The sequence below is a fragment of the Symphalangus syndactylus genome, chromosome 9 (assembly GCF_028878055.3).
Source record: "Symphalangus syndactylus isolate Jambi chromosome 9, NHGRI_mSymSyn1-v2.1_pri, whole genome shotgun sequence".
NCBI lineage: Eukaryota > Metazoa > Chordata > Mammalia > Primates > Hylobatidae > Symphalangus > Symphalangus syndactylus.
Window position 1 is genome coordinate 18,685,585 of NC_072431.2, and position 22,239 is coordinate 18,707,823.

Here is a 22,239-nt window from a genome sequence, read left to right on the forward strand (position 1 = left end):
CACAGGGTTGTACAACTATCACCCCAATCTAATTTTTAGATTATTTTAGTCCCTCTGAAAAGAAACCTGGTATCCATTACCCACCAGCCTTTCTTTCCCCCTAGCCCTAGATAACACATATCTACTTTCTGTCTATAAATTTGCCTATTCTGGACATTTCATATAAATGGAATCAAATAATATGTGGGTTTTTGTGGCAGCTTTTTTTACTTAGCATGATGATTTCAAAGTTCATTCACGATGCAGCATGTTTCTACTTTATTTCTTTTTATTACCAGAAAATATCTCATTATATTGATAAATATTTGTTTATCCATTCATCAGTTGATAGACATTTCAGTTGGTTTCACTTTTGGGCTAATATGAAAAATGCTGCTGTGAACATTCATGTACAGTTTTTTGTGTGGGCATGTTTTGAATATATACCTAGGAGTAGAATTGCTGGATGGTATGATAACTGTTTCACCATTGGAGGAACTGCAAACTGTTTCACACAACAGCTGTACCATTTTAACTTCCCACCAATGATGTATGAGTGTTACATACTCTCCATGCCCTAGCCTACACTTGCTGTTGTCATTCTTTTTTATTATACTCATCTTAGTGGATATAAAGTGGTATCTTGTGAGTTTGTGGGATTTTTTTGTATTATTTTTTCCTGTACAGCTTTGATCAGCCTAAAATATCTCATGATTTTGATTTGCATTTCCCTAATGACTTATCATGAGTATTTTTCATTGCTATGATAATTGACTATATATATGTTCTTTGAAAAAATGCCTATTTAAATGTGTACTGGGTTGAATAGTATTCTCTCAGAATCTCATGTCCACCCTGAAACTCAGAGTGCAATTTGGAAGTAGAGTTTTCAGAGTTATGATGAGGTCACACTGTACTAGATTTGACCCTAAATCTGATTACTTGTGTCCTTATAAGAAAGCCATGTGAAGAAACACTTCTGCATACAGGGGAAAGATGCGTATGTAAAGATGGAAGCAGAAATTGTAGTCATACAGCCACAAGCCAAGGAATGCTGAAGAATTAACAGCAACAGCTAGAATCTTAGAAGAGGCAAGGAAGGATGCTCCCCTGGAACCTTTGGAAGGAGCATGGCCCTGTCAATGCCTTGATTTCTGACTTTTAGCATGCAGCACTGTGAGAGAATAAATATTTTTTGTTGAAAGCAACCTAGTTTGTGTAATTTGTTACAGAAACCCTAGGAAAATAATATAAACGTCTTTGCCTATTTTTAAAATTGGGTTATGTGACCGGGCGTGGAGGCTCACACCTGTAATCCCAGCACTTTGGAAGGCCAAGGTGGGTGGATCACATGAGGTCAAGAGTTCAAGACCAGCCTGGCCAACATAGTGAAACCCCATCTCTACTAAAAATACAAAAATTAGCCAAGTGTGGTGGTGCACACCTGTAATCCTTCTTACTCAGGAGGCTGAGACACGAGAATCGCTTGAACCTAGGAGGCAGAGGCTGCAGTGAGCCAACATGCATGCCACTGCCCTCCAGCCTGGATGACAGAGGGAGACTCCATCTCAAAAAAAAAAAAATGAATAAAATACAAAATAAAATAAAATTGGGCTTTTACTATTGACTTTAAAGTTCTTTATATGTATGTTCTAGATACAAGTTCTTGATCAGAAATATGATTTGCAATTTTTTTCTCATTCTGTAAATTGTCATTTCACTTTCATGATGATATCATTCACAGCACAAAAAATTTAATTTTGATAAAGTTCAGTTTACCTATTTTTATTTTGTCACTTGTGCTTTTTGTGTTGTATTTAAAAAGACCTTGCCTAGGCTGGGCACGGTAGCTCACACCTGTAATCCCAGCACTTTAGGAGGCCAAGGCAGGCGGATCACGAGATCAGGAGATTGAGACCATCCTGGCTAAGATGGTGAAACCCCATCTCTACTAAAAATACAAAAAATTAGCCAGGCGTGGTGGCGGGCGCCTGTAGTCCCAGCCACTCAGGAGGCTGAGGCAGGAGAATGGCGTGAACCTGGGAAGCGGAGCTTGCAGTGAGCCGAGATTGCGCCACTGCACTCCAGCCTGGGCGACAGAGCGAGATTCTGTCTCAAAAAAAAAAAAAAAAAAAAAAGATCTTGCCTAATGTAAGATCCTTTGTTGTTTTTTGTTTTTAATGAGTTTTATAGTTTTAACCCTTACATTTTTGATTTATAAGTCATTTGATTCAATTTTTTATATGGTGGAAGAGTCTGAATTCTTTTTTTTTTTTTTTTTTTTTTGAAACAGAGTTTCATTCTGTCACCCAGGCTGGAGTACAGTGGTGCACTCACAGCTCACTGCAACCTCAACCTCCTGGGCTCAAGTGATCTTCATGCGTCAGCCTTCCAGGTAGCTGGGACTGCAGGCGCATGCCACCACACCTGGCCAATTTTTAAATTTTTGTAGAGATGAGGTCTCACTATGTTGCCTAGGCTGGTCTTGAACTCCTGAGCTCTAGCAATCTTCCTAACAGCCTCCCAAAGTGCCAGGATTACAGGCATGAGCCGTTGTGCCTGGCCCCAACTTCATTCTTTTTCATGTAGATATCTAGTTGTCCCAGTACCATTTGTTGAAAACACTATTCATTGAAATGTCTTGATACCATTATCAAAAAGCAATTAACTATAAATATGAGTTTATTTCTGGTCACATGATTCTGTTCCACTGATTTGTATGTCTCATCTTACATCATTACTATGAGTGCTTTGATGACTTTTGTAGCAAGTTTTGAAATCAAGGGTCGGGCGCGGTGGCTCATGCTTGTAATCCCAGCACTTTGGGAGGCCGAGGCAGGCAGATCACGAGGTCAGGAGATCAAGACCACGGTGAAACCCCGTCTCTACTAAAAATACAAAAAATTAGCCAGGCGTGGTGGCAGGCGCCTGTAGTCCCAGCTACTCGGGAGGCTGAGGCAGGAGAATGGTGTGAACCCAGGAGGTGGAACTTGCAGTGAGCAGAGATCATGCCACTGCACTCCAGCCTGGTCAACAGAGCGAGACTCCATCTAAAAAAAAAAAAAAAAGAAATTCTGTCTTTCTAGGAATTTGATCATTTTATCTAATTTAATTTGTTGACATACAAATGCTTATAGCATTTCCTTATAATATTTTTTTATTCCTGTAAAATATATAGTGGTGTCCCTTCTTTCATTCCTGACTGTAGTCATTTTGAGTCTTTTTTTATTGCTTAGTCTAGCTAAAGATGGTTAATTTTGTTGATCATCTAAAAGAGCCAACTTTTGGGTTCATTGATTTTTTTCTCTATTGTTTTTCTCTTCTATTTTATTTATTTCCACTGTAGTCTTTATTATTTTCTTTTCTCTATTCTGCTTGCTTTGAATTTAGTTGTGCTTTTTTTTTCTTTTTTGGAGACAGGGTCTCACTGTGTCACCCAGGCTGGAGTGCAGTGGCACAATCATGGGTCACTGCAGCCTAGAACTCCCAGGCTCAAGTGATCCTCCCATCTTAGCCTCCCCAAGTAGCTGGGACCACCGGTGTGCACCATCACACCCAGCTGGTTTTTTTCTTTTTGTAGAGATGGGGTCTCACTGTGTTGCCAAGGCTGGTCTCGAACTCCTAGGCTCAAGCAATTCTTCTACCTTGGCCTCCCCAAGTACTGGGATTACGGGTATGAACCACTGTGCCAGTTTTGTAAGGTGGAAGGTTTGGTTATTGGTATGAAATCCTTTTTAAAACTTTTTTTCTTTCATTCTGAAAGGAGGTGAATGAAATCTTTTTTAATAGAGGCATTTAGATCTGTAAATTTCCCAATGAGCACTGCTTTACTTACAGGCCATATTTTCATTCATTCTCTCTTTATATTTTCATTTTTTATTTTCATTCATCTCTAAGTATTTTCTCATTTCCCTTGAGATTTATTCTTTGACCCACTGGTAATTTAGGAGTATATTGTTACATTTTCACACATTTGTGAATTACCCAAATTTTCTTTCATTGATTTCTACTTTCATTCCATTGTAGATAAAAAATATACCTTGCATGATTTCAAATCGTTTAAATGTATCAAGGCTTGTTTTTTTTGTTTTTCTTTTTTTTTCTTTTTGAGACGGAGTCTCGCTCTATCGCCCAGGCTGGAGTGCAGTGGCGTGGTCTGGGCTCACTGCAACCTCTGCCTCCCAAGTTCACGCCATTCTCCTGCCTCAGCCTCCCGAGTAGCTGCGACTACAGACGCCCGCCACCACGCCTGGCTGATTTTTTGTATTTTTAGTAGAGACGGGGTTACACCGTGTTAGCCAGGATGATCTTGATCTCATGACCTTGTGATCCGCCCGCCTCGGCCTCCCAAAGTGCTGGGATTACAGGCGTGAGCCACCGCACCCGGCCAAGGCTTGTTTTATGGTCTATCCTGTAAGTTGTTTCACATATGCTTGAGAAGAATGTATTTTTTGCTACTGTAGGATAGAGTATTCTGTAGATGTCAGGTAGGTCCGGTTGTCATATTATTGTTCAAGTCTTCTGTTTCCTTGTTGATATTTTCTAGTTGTTCTGTCCGTTATTGAAAGTGGGATATTAAAATCTTCAACTATTATTGAGGAAATGTCTGTTTCTGCCTTCAGTTCTGTCTTTGTTTTGCATCATGTATTTTGGGGCTCTGTTTTTGGGTGCATATATATTTGTAATTTTCATATTTTCCTGTTAGATTGACATTGTGTCATTATGAAATATCTCTATCTCTAACATTTTTTGTTTTTTTTTTATTTTTTTTAATTTTTTTTACTTTTTATTTTTTATTTTATTTTTTTTATTTATTTTTATTTTTATTTTTTATTATACTTTAGGGTTTTAGGGTACATGTGCACAATGTGCAGGTTTGTTACATATGTATCCATGTGCCATGTTGATTTCCTGCACCCATTAACTCGTCATTTAGCATTAGGTGTATCTCCTAGTGCTGTCCCTCCCCCCTCCCCCCACCCCACAACAGTCCCCGGAGTGTGATGTTCCCCTTCCTGTGTCCATGAGTTCTCATTGTTCAATTCCCACCTATGAGTGAGAACATGCGGTGTTTGGTTTTTTGTCCTTGCGATAGTTTACTGAGAATGATGTTTTCCAGTTTCATCCATGTCCCTACAAAGGACACGAACTCATCGTTTTTTATGGCTGCATAGTATTCCATGGTGTATATGTGCCACATTTTCTTAATCCAGTCTATCGTTGTTGGACATTTGGGTTGGTTCCAACTCTTTGCTATTGTGAATAGTGCCGCGATACACATACGTGTGCATGTGTCTTTATAGCAGCATGATTTATGGTCCTTTGGGTATATACCCAGTAATGGGATGGCTGGGTCAAATGGTATTTCTAGTTCGAGATCCCTGAGGAATCGCCACACTGACTTCCACAATGGTTGAACTAGTTTACAGTCCCACCAACAGTGTAAAAGTGTTCCTAATTCTCCACATCCTCTCCAGCACCTGTTGTTGCCTGATTTTTTAATGATGGCCATTCTAACTGGTGTGAGATGGTATCTCAATGTGGTTTTGATTTGCATTTCTCTGATGGCCAGTGATGATGAGCATTTCTTCATGTGTTTTTTGGCTGCATAAATGTCTTCTTTTGAGAAGTGTCTGTTGATGTCCTCTGCCCACTTTTTGATGGGGTTGTTTGTTTTTTTCTTGTAAATTTGTTTGAGTTCATTGTAGATTCTGGATATTAGCCCTTTGTCAGATGAGTAGGTTGCAAAAATTTTCTCCCGTTCTGTAGGTTGCCTGTTCACTCTGATGATAGTTTCTTTTGCTGTGCAGAAGCTCTTTAGTTTAATGAGATCCCATTTGTCGATTTTGGCTTTTGTTGCCATTGCTTTTGGTGTTTTAGACATGAAGTCCTTGCCCACGCCTATGTCCTGAATGGTATTGCCTAGGTTTTCTTGTAGGATTTTAATGGTTTTAGGTCTAACATATAAGTCTTTAATCCATCTTGAATTAATTTTTGTATAAGGTGTAAGGAAGGGATCCAGTTGCAGCTTTCTACATATGGCTAGCCAGTTTTCCCAGCACCATTTTTTAAATAGGGAATCCTTTCCCCATTTCTTGTTTTTGTCAGGTTTGTCAAAGATCAGATAGTTGTAGCTATGCAGCATCATTTCTGAGGGCTCTGTTCTGTTCCATTGATCTATGTCTCTGTTGTGGTGCCAGTACCATGCTGTTTTGGTTACTGTAGCCTTGTAGTAGAGTTTAAAGTCAGGTAGCATGATGCCTCCAGCTTTGTTCTTTTGGCTTAGGGTTGACTTGGCGATGCGGGCTCTTTTTTGGTTCCATATGAACTTTAAAGTAGTTTTTTCCAATCCTGTGAAGAAAGTCATTGGTAGCTTGATGGGGATGGCATTGAATCTATAAATTACCTTGGGCAGTATGGCCATTTGCATGATATTGATTCTTCCAACCCATGAGCATGGAACGTTCTTCCATTTGTTTGTATCCTCTTTTATTTCATTGAGCAGTGGTTTGTAGTTCTCCTTGAAGAGGTCTTTCACATCCCTTGTAAGTTGGATTCCTAGGTATTTTATTCTCTTTGAAGCAATTGTGAATGGGAGTTCACTCATGATTTGGCTCTCTGTTTGTCTGTTATTGGTGTACAAGAATGCTTGTGATTTTTGTACATTAATTTTGTATCCTGAGACTTTGCTGAAGTTGCTAATCAGCTTAAGGAGATTTTGGGCTGAGACAATGGGGTTTTCTAGATATACAATCATGTCATCTGCAAACAGGGACAATTTGACTTCCTCTTTTCCTAATTGAATACCCTTTATTTCCTTCTCCTGCCTGATTGCCCTGGCCAGAACTTCCAGCACTATGTTGAATAGGAGCGGTGAGAGAGGGCATCCCTGTCTTGTGCCAGTTTTCAGAGGGAATGCTTCCAGTTTTTGCCCATTCAGTATGATATTGGCTGTGGGTTTGTCATAGATAGCTGTTATTATTTTGAGATACGTCCCATCAATACCTAATTTATTGAGAGTTTTTAGCATGAAGGGTTGTTGAATTTTGTCAAAGGCCTTTTCTGCATCTGTTGAGATAATCATGTGGTTTTTGTCTTTGGTTCTGTTTATATGCTGGATTACATTTATTGATTTGCGTATGTTGAACCAGCCTTGCATGCCAGGGATGAAGCCCACTTGATCATGGTGGATAAGCTTTTTGATGTGCTGCTGGATTCGGTTTGCCAGTATTTTATTGAGGATTTTTGCATCAATGTTCATCAAGGATATTGGTCTGAAATTCTCTTTTTTGGTTAAGTCTCTGCCAGGTTTTGGTATCAGGACGATGCTGGCTTCGTAAAATGTGTTAGGGAGGATTCCCTCTTTTTCTATTGTTTGGAATAGTTTCAGAAGGAATGGTACCAGTTCCTCCTTGTACCTCTGGTAGAATTCAGCTGTGAATCCATCAGGTCCTGGACTCTTTTTGGTTGGTAAGCTATTGATTATTGCCACAATTTCAGAACCTGTTATTGGTCTATTCAGAGATTCAACTTCTTCCTGGTTTAGTCTTGGGAGGGTGTATTTGTCGAGGAATTTATCCATTTCTTCTAGATTTTCTAGTTTATTTGCATAGAGGTGTTTGTAGTATTCTCTGATGGTAGATTGTATTTCTGTGGGATCGGTGGTGATATCCCCTTTTTCGTTTTTTATTGCATCTATTTGATTCTTCTCTCTTTTCTTCTTTATCAGTCTTGCTAGCGGTCCATCAATTTTGTTGATCTTTTCAAAAAACCAGCTCCTGGATTCATTAATTTTTTGAAGGGTTTTTTGTGTCTCTATTTCCTTCAGTTCTGCTCTGATTTTAGTTATTTCTAGCCTTCTGCTAGCTTTTGAATGTGTTTGCTCTTGCTTTTCTAGTTCTTTTAATTGTGATGTTAGGGTGTCAATTTTGGATCTTTCCTGCTTTCTCTTGTGGGCATTTAGTGCTATAAATTTCCCTCTACACACTGCTTTGAACGTGTCCCAGAGATTCTGGTATGTTATGTCTTTGTTCTCGTTGGTTTCAAAGAACATCTTTATTTCTGCCTTCATTTCATTATGTACCCAATAGTCATTCAGGAGCAGGTTGTTCAGTTTCCATGTAGTTGAGCGGTTTTGAGTGAGTTTCTTAATCCTGAGTTCTAGTTTGATTGCACTGTGGTCTGAGAGACAGTTTGTTATAATTTCTGTTCTTTTACATTTGCTGAGGAGAGCTTTACTTCCAACTATGTGGTCAATTTTGGAATAGGTGTGGTGTGGTGCTGAAAAAAATGTATATTCTGTTGACTTGGGGTAGAGAGTTCTGTAGATGTCTATTAGGTCCACTTTATGTAGAGCTGAGTTCAATTCCTGGATATCCTTGTTAACTTTCTGTCTCATTGATCTGTCTAATGCTGACAGTGGGGTGTTAAAATCTCCCATTATTATTGTGTGGGAGTTTAAGTCCCTTTGTAGGTCACTGAGGACTTGCTTTATGAATCTGGGTGCTCCTGTGTTGGGTGCATATATATTTAGGATAGTTAGCTCTTCTTGTTGAATTGATCCCTTTACCATTATGTAATGGCCTTCTTTGTCTCTTTTGATCTTTGTTGGTTTAAAGTCTATTTTATCAGAGCCTAGGATTGCAACCCCTGCCTTTTTTTGATTTCCAGTTGCTTGATAGATCTTCCTCCATCCCTTTATTTTGAGTCTATGTGTGTCTCTGCACGTGAGATGGGTTTCCTGAATACAGCACACTGATGGGTCCTGACTCCTTATCCAGTTTGCCAGTCTGTGTCTTTTGATTGGAGCATTTAGTCCATTTACATTTAACGTTAATATTGTTATGTGTGAATCTGATCCTGTCATTATGATGTTAGTTGGTTATTTTGCTCGTTAGTTGCTATAGTTTCTTCCTAGCCTCGATGGTCTTTACAATTTGGCATGGTTTTGCAGTGGCTGGTACCGGTTGTTCCTTTCCATGTTTAGTGCTTCCTTCAGGAGCTCTTTTAGGGCAGGCCTGGTGGTGACAAAATCACTCAGCATTTGCTTGTCTGTAAAGTATTTTATTTCTCCTTCACTTATGAAGCTTAGTTTGGCAGGATAGGAAATTCTGGGTTGAAAATTCTTTTCTTTAAGAATGGTGAATACCAGCCCCTACTCTCTTCTGGCTTGTAGAGTTTCTGCTGAGAGATCAGCTGTTAGTCTGATGGGCTTCCCTTTGTGGGTAACCCGACCTTTCTCTCTGGCTGCCCTTAACATTTTTTCCTTCATTTCAACTTTGGTGAATCTGACAATTATGTGTCTTGGAGTTGCCCTTCTCGAGGAGTATCTTTGTGGCGTTCTCTGTATTTCCTGAATCTGAATGTTGGCCTGCCTTGCTAGATTGGGGAAGTTCTCCTGGATAATATCTTGCAGAGTGTTTTCCAACTTGGTTCCATTCTCCCCATCATTTTCAGGTACACCAATCAGACGTAGGTTTGGTCTTTTCACATAGTCCCAAATTTCTTGGAGGCTTTGTTCATTTCTTTTTATTCTTTTTTCTCTAAACTTCCCTTCTCTCTTCATTTCATTCATTTCATCTTCCATCAGCGATACCCTTTCTTCCAGTTGATCGCATCTGCTACTGAGGCTTCTGCAATCTTCGCGTAGTTCTCGAAACTTGGCTTTCAGCTCCATCAGCTCCTTGAAGCCCTTCTCTCCATTGGTTATTCTAGTTATCCATTCTTCTAATTTTTTTTCAAAGTTTTTAACTTCTTTGCTATTGTTTTGAATTTCCTCTCGTAGCTCAGAGTAGTTTGATCGTCTGAAGCCTTCTTCTCTCAACTCATCAAAGTCATCCTCCATCCAGCTTTGTTCCATTGCTGGTGAGGAACTGCGTTCCTTTGGAGGACGAGAGGTGCTCTGTTTTTTAGAGTTTCCAGTTTTTGTGCTCTGTTTTTTCCCCATCTTTGTAGTTTTATCTACTTTTTGTCTTTGATGATGGTGATGTACAGATGGGTTTTTGGTGTGGATGTCCTTTCTGTTTGTTAGTTTGCCTTCTACCAGACAGGACCCTCAGCTGCAGGTCTGTTGGAGTTTACTAGAGGTCCACTCCAGACCCTGTTTGGCTGGGTGTCAGCAGCGGTGGCTGCAGAGCAGCGGATTTTCGTGAGACCACAAATTCAGCTGTCTGATAGTTCCTCTGAAAGTTTTGTCTCAGAGGAGTACCCGGTTGGATGAGGTGTCAGTCTGTCCCTACTGGGGGGGTGCCTCCCAGTTAGGCTGCTCAGGGGTGAGGGACCCACTTTAGGAGGCAGTCTGTCCGTTCTCAGATCTCCAGCTGCGTGCTGGGGGAACCACTACTCTCTTCAAAGCTGTCAGTCAGACAGGGACATTTAAGTCTGTGGAGGTTCTTGCTGAGTTTTTGTCTGTCTGTGCCCTGCCCCCAGAGGTGGAGCCTACAGAGGCAGGCAGGCCTCCTTGAGCTGTGGTGGGCTCCACCCAGTTCGAGCTTCCTGGCTGCTTTGTTTACCTAAGCAAGCCTGGGCAATGGCGGGCGCCCCTCCCCCAGCCTCGCTGCCGCCGTGCAGCTTGATCTCAGACTGCTGTGCTAGCAATCAGCGAGACTCCGTGGGCATAGGACCCTCCGAGCCAGGTGTGGGACACAATCTCCTAGTGTGCTGTTTTCCAGGCCCGTTGGAAAAGCGCAGTATTAGGATGGGACTGACCCGATATTCCAGGTGCCGTCTGTTTCCCCTTTCTTTGACTAGGAAAGGGAACTCCCTGACCCCTTGCGCTTCCCGAGTGAGGCAATGCCTCGCCCTGCTTCGGCTCGCGCACAGTGCGCTTCACCGACTGTCCTGCACCCACTGTTAGGCACTCCCTAGTGAGATGAAACCGGTACCTCAAGCAGAATTGCAGAAATCAGCCGTCTTCTGTGTCGCTGGGGCTGGGAGCTGGAGACGGGAGCTGTTCCTATTCGGCCATCTTGGCTCCACCCTACATTTTTTGTTTTAAAGTCATATATTAGTATAGCCACTGTAGCTCTGTTGGTTTCTGTTTTCTGGTACTTGTTTCCATTCCTTTGACTTCAACTTTGTCTGTGTCTTTGAATCCAAAAATATATTGTTGGTTGTTGTTTGCTTGGTCATTTGTTTGTTTTCTAGCAACTTGGTTTCCCCACAGTAATTAGCCTCTGATCTCCGTGCTCAGATTTTTTAAAAATTGTTTTTCTTTTAGCCTGGCTAATGAGGGGTCTTCCCTGGGTTATCACATACTTATTGGTCAAAGTTTGTGCTTAGTCCCCTTACCAGTATGATTTTTTTCCCCTTACCATTTGGTTTTTATCATTTACTGTTGGATGTGTGTGGCTTGGAGGCTGCTATCACAGTTTAGAAAGTTTATGTTTTTTTGTCCCACATCCACCAGGATACTAATAGCTTGAAGGTTCACTCCTGATTACTCTAAAGAGGGTAGGTACATCCTTGGGTATGCACACAGTCTTCCAGACTGCAAGGAATGACTGGATGTTATTTTTAAGTCTTAGCTTCCCAGGAGTCGACCCTGAGTTCAGGTTATTCAGTGCCAGTGAGGATTTACCTTGTTTTGATAAGTCTCTTTGTGACTTTGGGAATGCTTTCATGTCTGTCCGTCCTACATCTTACTCTAATTGTTCCTTATTGGGTGCAGCCTAGTGTATGTGCACAGGGCTTTTGACCTCCAAAATTGACTGTGATCCCCAAAGGGTCCTTCTTGGCTGTCTCGTTTCCTGATTCTATTGAAGTTCTCTCTGTTTTGCTTGTCATAGGGCTGCCAGCTTCTCTTAATTGCTTTCCTCCAAGCTCTGTTGCAAATAATGTCAGCCCTTTCAGGCAGAACTGCTACAGAGTTCTTTGTCCTTATAACCTGCTTTTCACCTTAGGCAAAACCTATCTCTCACTACAGCCTGACCTGGGGCGACAGACCAGCTTTTGCTGGAGTGACACTGTCACTCTACAAGTCAGCACTTGGGAGTTGGCAGTCCCTGGTCATAGCTCACTCTTCTGGCAGAATCTCTACCCTAGGAGCAAGCTAGAATGGGGAAGATTGAGACCCTCAACATTTTGTTCCTGGAGCTTCTGCCCTAAGAGAGGGAGGGAGGGAGAGCAGACCTGGTTCTTTCAGCCACACCTATCTAAAATAGATCTTCTGTAACATGGGGCTGGAGAAGGATGAGAAATGCCTCTAGTAACCTGTCTCTTCCATGGTGAAGCCATAGCTCCAGATTAGAAGCTGGAGAGAGAGGAAACCTCTGTCTTCTAGGCCTGAGTAGAATGCCCAGGGCAAAACTTCTGCAACATTGAGCTGAGGGAGTGGGGCAAGGAAACAAGTTGTCATTCGTATATCAAAAGCTCTGTGTTGTTACTGAGATTTAGTGAATTTCCTTGAGTGAATATTTCCCTGTTTGCTCTATGACTTTAGGACAATATACAGGGACTTTAAATAATGTTTTAAATTTTTTCAACAGATAAGCTGTGTTTCGCTTGGGAGAGAGGCTGTGTAGATCCTTATTCTGCAGGTTTGGAAGTCTCCTCAACCCCAAATCATATTTTACTGCTTCCACTAGCATATCCTAATGATAGATCTGATGCACTGAAAGTTTGCCTATGTGCTCATCACCTAAAGTAAAATATTCCATTATTGAAAGCAGCTAAAACATCTTTCTTGCTGATATTGAACCCACTATCATGATTTGGTAACTTACTCCAGATGTGTGGGAAAATTTGGTTGTCAGACTAAATTTTTTAAAGAACTTTAATTCTTATTTACTGGTTGCAGGGTTTTTTTTTTAAAAAATTCCTACATGGTATAATAGTGAAAACTTTACTAATGGTCTTAAAGTTTTTTAACCCAAGCTTTGTTAAATCAACCTAAAGTAAATGTAGCATGACTTGGTTAGCTTGGAAAGCCAAATTTCAAAGCTAAATTTCAAACAAGAAATGTGCTTTCATGAACATTTTTAATTTTAGAGAGGACTAAAAATAAAATGTCTGAGAACTTGGCTATTACTCCATACAGTTTTATATTTGTAAACAAGCTGCATAACTATGCTTTCATCAACAATGGACCACATATACGACAGTAGTCCCATAAGATTTAATACCTTATTTTTGCTGCGCCCTTTCTGTTTAGGTGTATTTACATACACACATACTTAACAGTATGTCACAATTGCCTACAGTATTCCTACAGTAACATGTTGTACAGATTTGTAGCTTAGCAACAATAGGCTATACCTGATAGCCAAGGTTGTGTAGTAGGCTGTACCATCTAGGTTTATGTGAGTACATCTATAATGTTCACACAATAACAGAATTGCCTAAAGACACGTTTCTCAGAATTTATCCCTGTTGTTAAGCAACACATAACTGTGTGTGTTTCTTCTTCTACCTTGTAAGTACTTTGAAGGATCGGGTTCTTTCTCACTCATCTCTGTACTCCTACTTAGTTCTAAGATGCAGTCCCTTCAACCATGGGATTCCGCTACATTGCAAAACAGACAACTCTTAAGATGCTTTATGTATTCACACCTGTGTCCTTCCTGATGCTCTTTCTCTTCATTTGTCAAATGTTTCTTACCTTCATTTAACTCAATTTTATCTTTTCCTTTAAGTTTCTGTTTCTGCAGTCAAAAGTGATCATGCCTGTCTTTTATTCCAATGGCAATTTTGTAGTAATTTTTTACTTACATTGCATTTATATCTCCTTCTGTAGACTATAAGATCTAATTATTTTTCATCTTTTTATTGCTACATACTTTGTACATGGAACTTAATTGTTGGATGAATGAGTAGATAAAATAGTGATTACATGAATGGTGTAATCTTTTGTTTTATAGCCGAGAGACACACAAGATTGCAGTATTTTATGTTGCTGAAGGTCAAGAAGACAAACACTCCATTCTCACCAATACAGGAGGAAGTCAAGCATATGAAGATTTTGTAGCTGGTCTTGGTTGGGAGGTATTATTTTTAAATTATGTGAAATATTTATATTTGGAAGCATAAGCTCATTTTTCTTTTTTTTTCCTAGCTTTATTATAGAAGTATTATTTTAGGAGATACAACAACTTAACAACTAGTTTGTTATTGTTTCTGCCTTCCATTTTGTCTGCACATGCAGCAGTTGGGACTTTGAAATGAAAGGTGTTGACTATTTTATGAGACAGTATATTGTGAAAGAGCACTAAACTCATAGGTTTGTAAGATCTGGATTTTCCTTACAGCTGTGACCACTGGACGGGTGGTCTTCAAACTAGGAACTAATGGCTACACAAATGCTTTCCAGGAATGTGTGGGTATACATAGTTTGGAGGAAATTAGCTTCCAGATCCTCAAGTTTACCAAAACTAATGCCAGAAAACTCTTCTACAGTCTCTTGTCTCTCATTTACTTTGTAAAAGAAAAGCATACTACTCACCCATCCCAAATCCTACATTGTCCCAGAGGGTTTTAGCACCAACAAAATAGTTCTAGTGGGTATACTTTTAGGAGAAAGTCCCTGCCAGCAAAGCAAGAAATATTGAAAGGTGTTATACTTTATGTCATTCAAGAAACCAACCCATGTCAAGGTTCCTGTACCAAATCTGTCCTACTTACAGAAAGTAAATCTGATGTGGCTAATTGTCTTGTGATCAATTTAATACCAGACATTTTACATATATTGAATTAGCCAAATCTGTAGCTCCAAGATTTTGATGAAAATATACTTAAAGCGCATATATTTATTATATAGTACACTGGAAATTGTATCGTTGGCTACCATTTAAACTTTTGATAAAAATTTTTATTACAGTTTTCAATTTAGTAGTTTCCCAAAATTGCTATAGAGAGTATATGAGCAAAATTGTTAAAGAGCACTGCATTAGACTATAAGCTTCTAGAGGGCAGGCATTTTCATCTCAGTGATTTTTTTTTTTAAATTCCCAGTGCCTTTCACAGTATCTGATATGTCAGCCTTTAGTGTTTTATATAGATTTTTATGGCTAATCTAACCTATTTTTTTATGATTTTTTTCCTTGGGATACATAGCTTATTTATAAATGTGTAGTTTAATTTCAAAATATATGAGTTTTTTCTAGATATCGTTATGATACCTAATTCTATCCCATTGTGATCACAGAATATACTCTGTAAGATATCAGTATCTTGAAATATAATATATCGCAGTATAGGTACCCTCTTCCCTTGAAAACAATGTGTATATTCTGTAGTTATTGAGTGTAATGAACTAGGTATGTCAATTAGGTCAAGGTGGTTGTTGGTAGTATTTAGATTGTATGTTTTTACTGACTTCATTTCTTTTAAAAATTTTTATTGCTACGTAATAATTATACATATTTATGTGGAACATATAATTTTGATAAGTGCATACAATGTGTAGTGATCAGTTCAGGGTATTTAGGATACCCATCACTTCAAACATTTATCATTTGTTTGTGTTGGGAACATTTCAAATCTCCTCTTCTAGCTATTTTGAAATAATATATTGTTGTTAACTACAGTCATGCTAATGTGCTATTGAACAGTAGGACTTATTCCTTCTATCTCACTATATGTTTTGTATTCGTTAGCCGACCTATCTTCATCTCCACACCACAACCACCACCTTCACCTGCCTATGGTAACTGTCATTCTATTCTTTACCTCCATGAGATCAACTTTTTTAGCTCCCACATATGAGTGAGGACATGTTATGTTTGTCTTTCTTTGTCTGGTTTATTTGTCTTAACATAATGACCTCCAATTCTATCCATGCTTCTGCAAATGATAGGATTCCATTCCTTTTTATGGCTGAATAGTATTGCATTGTGTATGCATACAACATTTTCTTTATTCATTCGTCTGTTCATGGATATTTAGGTTGTTTCCATATCTTGGCTGTTGTGAATAAAGCTGCAATAAATATGGCAGTGCAGGTATCCCTTTGATACACTGATTTCCTTTTCTTTGAATAAATACCCAGTAGTGGGACTGATGGATCATATTAACCTGCTGTTTTACCTTAAGTGAGTTATTTAAGCTCTGTATGCCTCTTTGCTTATTTGTCAAAGGTGTAATATACTTTTTTACCCAATAGAGATGATGTGAAGTTCAATTGAGCTTATGTATGTGAAAATGCTTTGAAAAGTATAAAAAACATCCTAAGTAGATTTTCTGTTAAAAAAAGTAAAATACCATAAAAGTATTAGTGAAAGTAAGGGAGACATGAAAAAGAACAAGTTAGGAAGTTTACACTTCTTGATTTCAAAACTTACTACAGAGCAATGCTAATCAAGGTAGTGTGGATAGATCCTGGGGCAGAACTTAGGGAAAAAAAAAAAAAGAAGATAGTGTGGTACTGCTGCTACAAGGATAGACATATAGATCAATGGAATAGAGTTGAGAGTCCAGAAATAGACCCCATATTTGTGGTCAGCTGTTTTTGACAAGGGTGCCACAACCATCCAATGGAGAAAGAATAGTCTTTTCAACACATGGTGCTGAGACTATGAGCCATACGCAAAGAATGAAACCAGACTCTTACCCCATACCATATACAAAAATTAACTCCAAATGGATCACAGACCTCAATGTAAGACCAAGAATTTTAAAACTTTAGAAGAAAATATAGGAGTAAATCCTCATCATCTTGGATTTTGCAAAGAATTTTTAGATAAGACACAAAGCATGAGCAACAAAGACAAAACCAGATAATTGTACTTTATTAAAATTAAAATTTTTGTGCTTCAAGGTGAAGTCTAATAAGAGACTAGTATCTAGAATATACAAGTTATACAGATCAATGATTAGAAGGTACCCAACTGAAAAATGATCAAAGGGCCTAATAGACATTTCTCCAGAAAAGATATATGACCAATAAGCACATAAAAAGATGCTCAACATCCTTTGCTATCAGAGAAATGCAAATCAAAACCATAGTAGGTATCATTTCACACGCATTAAGATAACTACAGTCAGAAAGTCAGGTAGTAACAACTGTTGGCTAGGATTAGGAGCAATCTGAACCCTCATACACTGCTAGTAGGTATGTAAAATGTGCAACCACTGTGGAAAACATTCTGGCAGTTCATCAAACAGTTAAATGTTGAGTTGCCATGTGACCAAACAGTTCTACCTCCAAAGTATATACCCAAGGGAAATGAAAGTATATGTCCATGCAAAAGCCTGGCCATGAATGTTCTTGGCAGCATTATTTACTCTAGCAAAATGGTAGAAATAACCCAGATGTCCATCAATGGATGAATGGCTAAACTGTGGTGTATCCAATAAAAGAGAATATTATTCGGTCATAAAAAGGAACAAAGTGATTATGTGCTACAGCATGAATGTACCTTGAAAACACTGTGCTAAATGAAAGAAACCAATCATCAAGATCACATATTAATGGTCCATTTATATGTAATATCCACAATAGGTATATTTATAGAGACAGAAAGTAGGTTAATCATTGCTTAGGGGCATGAGGGAGGAGGGGGGTGACAACTAAAAGATATGGGGTTTCTTTGGGAAGTGATGAAAATGTTCTATAATTGACTGTAGTGATGATTGCACTTAACTGTGAATATCCTGAAATCCATTAAATCGTACAGAGGAGATTTCCACTTCTGGGAAAGTCAAATAGATATACTTTCTATATTCTTCCTACTGAGTACAATAAGCATAAGACATTACGTATAAAACAAGCATAAGAAGACTCTGAAAGATGGAGAGAAGCCAGAATAACTAGGGACTTTAGGACTGAAGGATGACATAGTGGTGCATTTTCTGGGTTTTCTTTTTTGCCTCATATATCCCAGACTTGGAGCTGAAGAAGTCAGCAACCTAGAAACACCAATGGATGCAAACAAAAAGCACAACCAAAGCCCGCTCTTTCTAGCCAAAGGACCAGGAAAGGTGCAACCTAAAAAGGCAGAAAAACATTTAGATAATAACTGCACTACTCCAGCCAAACACCACAGAAAATTCCTTGACCCCATCCCCACCCTGACAGCAAAGGTCAGGTAAGGAGCCTAGACTTCCATCTTCATGAGGCTGTAGTGAGGTGCCCCCAACACCACACTGGGCTAGTATCAAATAGTGCCAGAGAAGGCCAAGTAGAAATCCAAGACTTTCATGTCTACCAGTTGGTAATGAGTCTCCCATTCACACCCAAGTGTCAGTGGAGACTACATGGGAAACATAGAATTCCATCGTCACCAATATTACTGAGGCACCTGCTCTCCACTGGAGTCATTTCAGAGGAGGCCTCTTGGAGAATTGGGACTTTTACCATCACCCAGCAGTAGTGAGGTCACCCTTACCACTGTGTCAGTGAACATCACATAGGAAGCCAGAACTCCTGCCTCCACATATCAGTAATGAGGATCTTCCCTGCTTCCCATTTGTCAACAGAGATTGAGTAGGGAACATATAATTTTACCTCCACCTGGCAGAAACAAGTCAGCACTTTCACCTGATTCTCTGCTCTTTTCCCTCATACAGCAGAGTCGTCAAACAACCAGCTAAAACAGGAATTTTAAATAAGATCCAGACTCTTATGAAAATGTGTACATTTCAATAAAAAATTACACATCATATCCAGAACCAGGAAAATCTCAAACTGAATTTAAAAAAAAACAGCAGATGTCCACACCAAGATTACAAATATTTAAAACAACCTTGATAGAAATGCTTCAGTAAGTAATTGCTAACACAATTGAAACAAACGAAAAATAGTCTCAGCAAAGAAATAGAAAATGTAAAGAACAACCAAATGAAAGTTTTAGAGTGAAAAATATGATAACTGAAATAAAAGGCTCTGTAGTTGTACCCAACAACCAAGTGGAGTGGGAATGGGGGTACAGAAGATCAGTAAACTGGAAGATAAAACAGTAGAAACAGCCTGAACAGCACAGAAAATAAACTTAGGCTGGACATGGTGGCTTACACCTGTAACCCTAGCATTTTGCGAGGCTGAAGCTGGAGATTGCCTGAGCCAGGAGTTTTGAGACCAGCCTAGGCAACATAGTGAGATCCCATCTCTCCAAAAATATGGAAAAATGAACCATGTGTGGTGGCAGGCACCTGTGATCACAGCTACTTGGGAGGATGAGATGGGAGGATTGCTTGAGTTCCAGAGGTGGAGGTTACAGTGAGTAAAGATCATGTCACTGCTCTCCAGCCTGGGTGATAGAGCAGACGCTGTCTCAAAAAAAAAAAAAAGAAAAGAAAAAGAAAGTAAAAGGAAAAGAAAAGAAACCTAAAAATAATGAACAGAGAATCAGGGACCTGAGGGACATTAACAAAAAAAAAAATCTAGCATTTTGTTATCTGAGTCCAAGAAGGAGAGGAGAAAGAGCCTGGTTCTGAAAAAGTACTTGAAATACTTGAAGAAAGTGCTGAAAACTTCCTAAATTTGGTGAGAGACATAAAGCTGTAGATTCAAAAAGCTCAGTGAAACCCAAACAGGATAAATCAAAAGAAATCTGTAGTAACACGCATCATAATTTAATTTCTGAAAACTAAAGACAAAAATTCTTGAAAGCATCCAGAGAAAAAGTGTACCGTATCTGTGGGGGGAAACTATTAAAAAGATAGCAAATTTCTTATCAGAAACTGTGGGAGCCAGATGCTGAAAGAAAAAAGAACTGTCAACCCAGAATCTGTTTTTTGTTTGTTTATTTGTCTGTTTGTTTTGGGGTGGAGTCTCGCTCTGTCATTCAGGCTGGAGTGCAGTGGCATGATCTCGACTCATTGCAACCTCCATCTCCTGGGTTCAAGTGATTCTTGTGCCTCAGTCTCCCAACGTAGCTGGGATTTCAGTCATGCGCCACCACACCCCGCTAATTTTTTTTGTAATTTTGGTAGAGACAGAGTTTCACCGTGTTGGCCAGGCTGGTCTCAAACTCCTGGCCTCAGGCAGTCCCCCCGCCTCCCCCTCCCAAAGTGCTGGGATTACAGGCATGAGCCACTGTGCCCAGCAGACCCAGAATCTGATAACTCGCAAACATATCCTTCAGGAATGAAGAGAAGGTCAAAACATTCTCAAATTAAGAGAAACTTAGAGAACTTGTTACTAGCAGACCTACCCTAAAACAATCACTGAAAGAAGTTTTATTAATAGAAAGGAAATGATAAAAGGAAGAATTTTGAAACATCAGGAAGGCAGACCATGGCAAGAAAAAATGGATAGGTACAGTCACTGTGCTTTCTCATCTTGAGTTGTCTTAATTATTTTTGACTGTTGAAGCAAAAATTATAACCCTGTCTGATGTGTTTTCAAATATATGTAGAGGAAATATTTATGACAATTATATTTCAAACAGGGTTGGTAAAGGAACATATAGTAAGGTAGGATTACAGGTAAAATGACAACACTAGTAGGCTGTGATAAGTTTTGTATATATAATGTAACACATAGAGCAACCACTACAAAAGTATACAACAGTGTACACTCAAAAGAATGATAGTTAAAAACAGAGTTCTAGAAAATGTTCAAGTAACCCATAGGAGGCAGGAAAAGTAAAACAGAGAAATGAAAAACAGAAAATAAGATGGCAAGCTTAAGCCCTATCCTGTCAATAATTACATGAAATATAAATGATCTAAATGTACCAATTAAAAGACAGAGATTGGCAGAGTGGATTAAAAAATATGACCCACCTATGTGTTACCTAAAAGAAACTCACTTGAAATATAAGAATATAGGCTGGGCGCGGTGGCTCATGCCTGTAATCCCAACACTTTGGGAGGCCAAGGTGGGCAGATCACCTGAGGCCAGGAGTTCGAGACCAGCCTGGCCAACATGGTGAAACCCCCTCTCTACTAAAAGTGCAAAAATTAGCCAGGCATGGTGGCAGACACCTGTAATCCCAGCTACTCAGGAAGCTGAGGCAGGAGAATTGCTTGAACCCGGGAGGCGGAGGTTGCAGTGAGCCAAGATCATGCCACTGCATTCCAGCCTGGGTTACAAGAGCGAGACTCCATCTCAAAAAAAATAAATAAATAAATAAATAAATAAATAAATAAATAAATAAAATATATAAAAAGCAATATAGACTGGCAGAAAGTAAAAGGATAGAAAAAGTTATACTGTGCAAACATCAATCAAAGAAAAGCCAGAGTGACTGCATTAATATCAGATCAACTTTAGAGCAAAGAAAATTACTGGAGACCAGAGGACATTATATAATTATAGAAGGATCAGTTCACCAAGAAGACATAGCAACGCTAAATGCGTGTACACCAAATAACAGAACTACAAAATATGTGACACAAAACCTGATAGAACTGAAAGAAGAAATAGAGAAATTCACAATTACAGTTGGAGACTTCACTCCTCAACAGTTAAGAGAAAAACTAGACAAAATCAGCAAGTACATGGAGGAATTCAACAACAGTAGCTACCAACAAGATCTAATCTACATATGTAAAATATTCCACCCAACAATGGCAGAATATATGTTATTTTCAAGTTCCCACAGAACATATACCAAGACAGACCATATCCTGGGCCATAAAACAAGCCTCAACAAATTTAAAAGCATTGAAATAATAGAGTATGTCCTTGAACCCCAATGGAATCAAACTTGAAATCATTAACAAAAAGATAACAGGAAAATCTCCAAACACTTGAAAAGGTTACATCCTATATCCTTCAATTCATGTAACATTCTTGAAATGATAGTTATAGAAGTGAAGAATAGATGAGTGAGTGATTGCCAGGGGTTAAGGAGGGGATAGAGTAGGAGGGAAGTGGGTATGGCTCACATAAGAGGGCAATATGGGGGATTCTTGAATTTTTGAACACGCTCTCTTAACTATCAATGTCGTCAGTATCCTGGTGGTGATAGAGTTTTGCACTGGGGAGCTCGGGGTAAAGTGTACAAGGGATTTCTTTTTAATTTTTTCATTCCTTCATATGACTCTCCAGATGTTTAATTTAAACAATAGAGATCAGCAAATGTGAAGTGTTTACAGCAAAGGAACACTAAACTGAGACTTTCTCCTTTACGTTATCAGAGAATTAACTTGAAAATAAGTAACTTTCTGAACTAAAGTAAAACAAAACAAAAAATCTACCTGGAGATACCATTTGTCACCTATCAGATTAGCAAAGATCATAAAGTGTGATAATATATTTGAAAGGATATGAGGGAAACAGGCCTTCTCATACATTGTTGGTGGCATCTGTGGAGGGCAACTTGGTAGTGTGTTTTGAAATTGGAAGTCCACATGCCCTTTGACTGAAAGTTTCATGTT

The 22,239-nt window shown here is 39.1% G+C and overlaps 1 protein-coding gene across 8 annotated transcripts in view; it reads left to right on the forward strand.

The window, feature by feature from the left end:
• Positions 1-22,239, forward strand: part of RALGAPA1 (Ral GTPase activating protein catalytic subunit alpha 1) — a 278,214-nt gene that overhangs the window by 198,812 nt on the left and 57,163 nt on the right. For all 8 annotated transcript variants that reach the window (XM_063645883.1, XM_055291510.2, XM_063645884.1 and 5 more), the window contains one exon: positions 13,836-13,959. In XM_063645883.1, the coding sequence (XP_063501953.1) occupies positions 13,836-13,959 (124 nt within the window). The remainder of the gene's footprint in view (positions 1-13,835; positions 13,960-22,239) is intronic.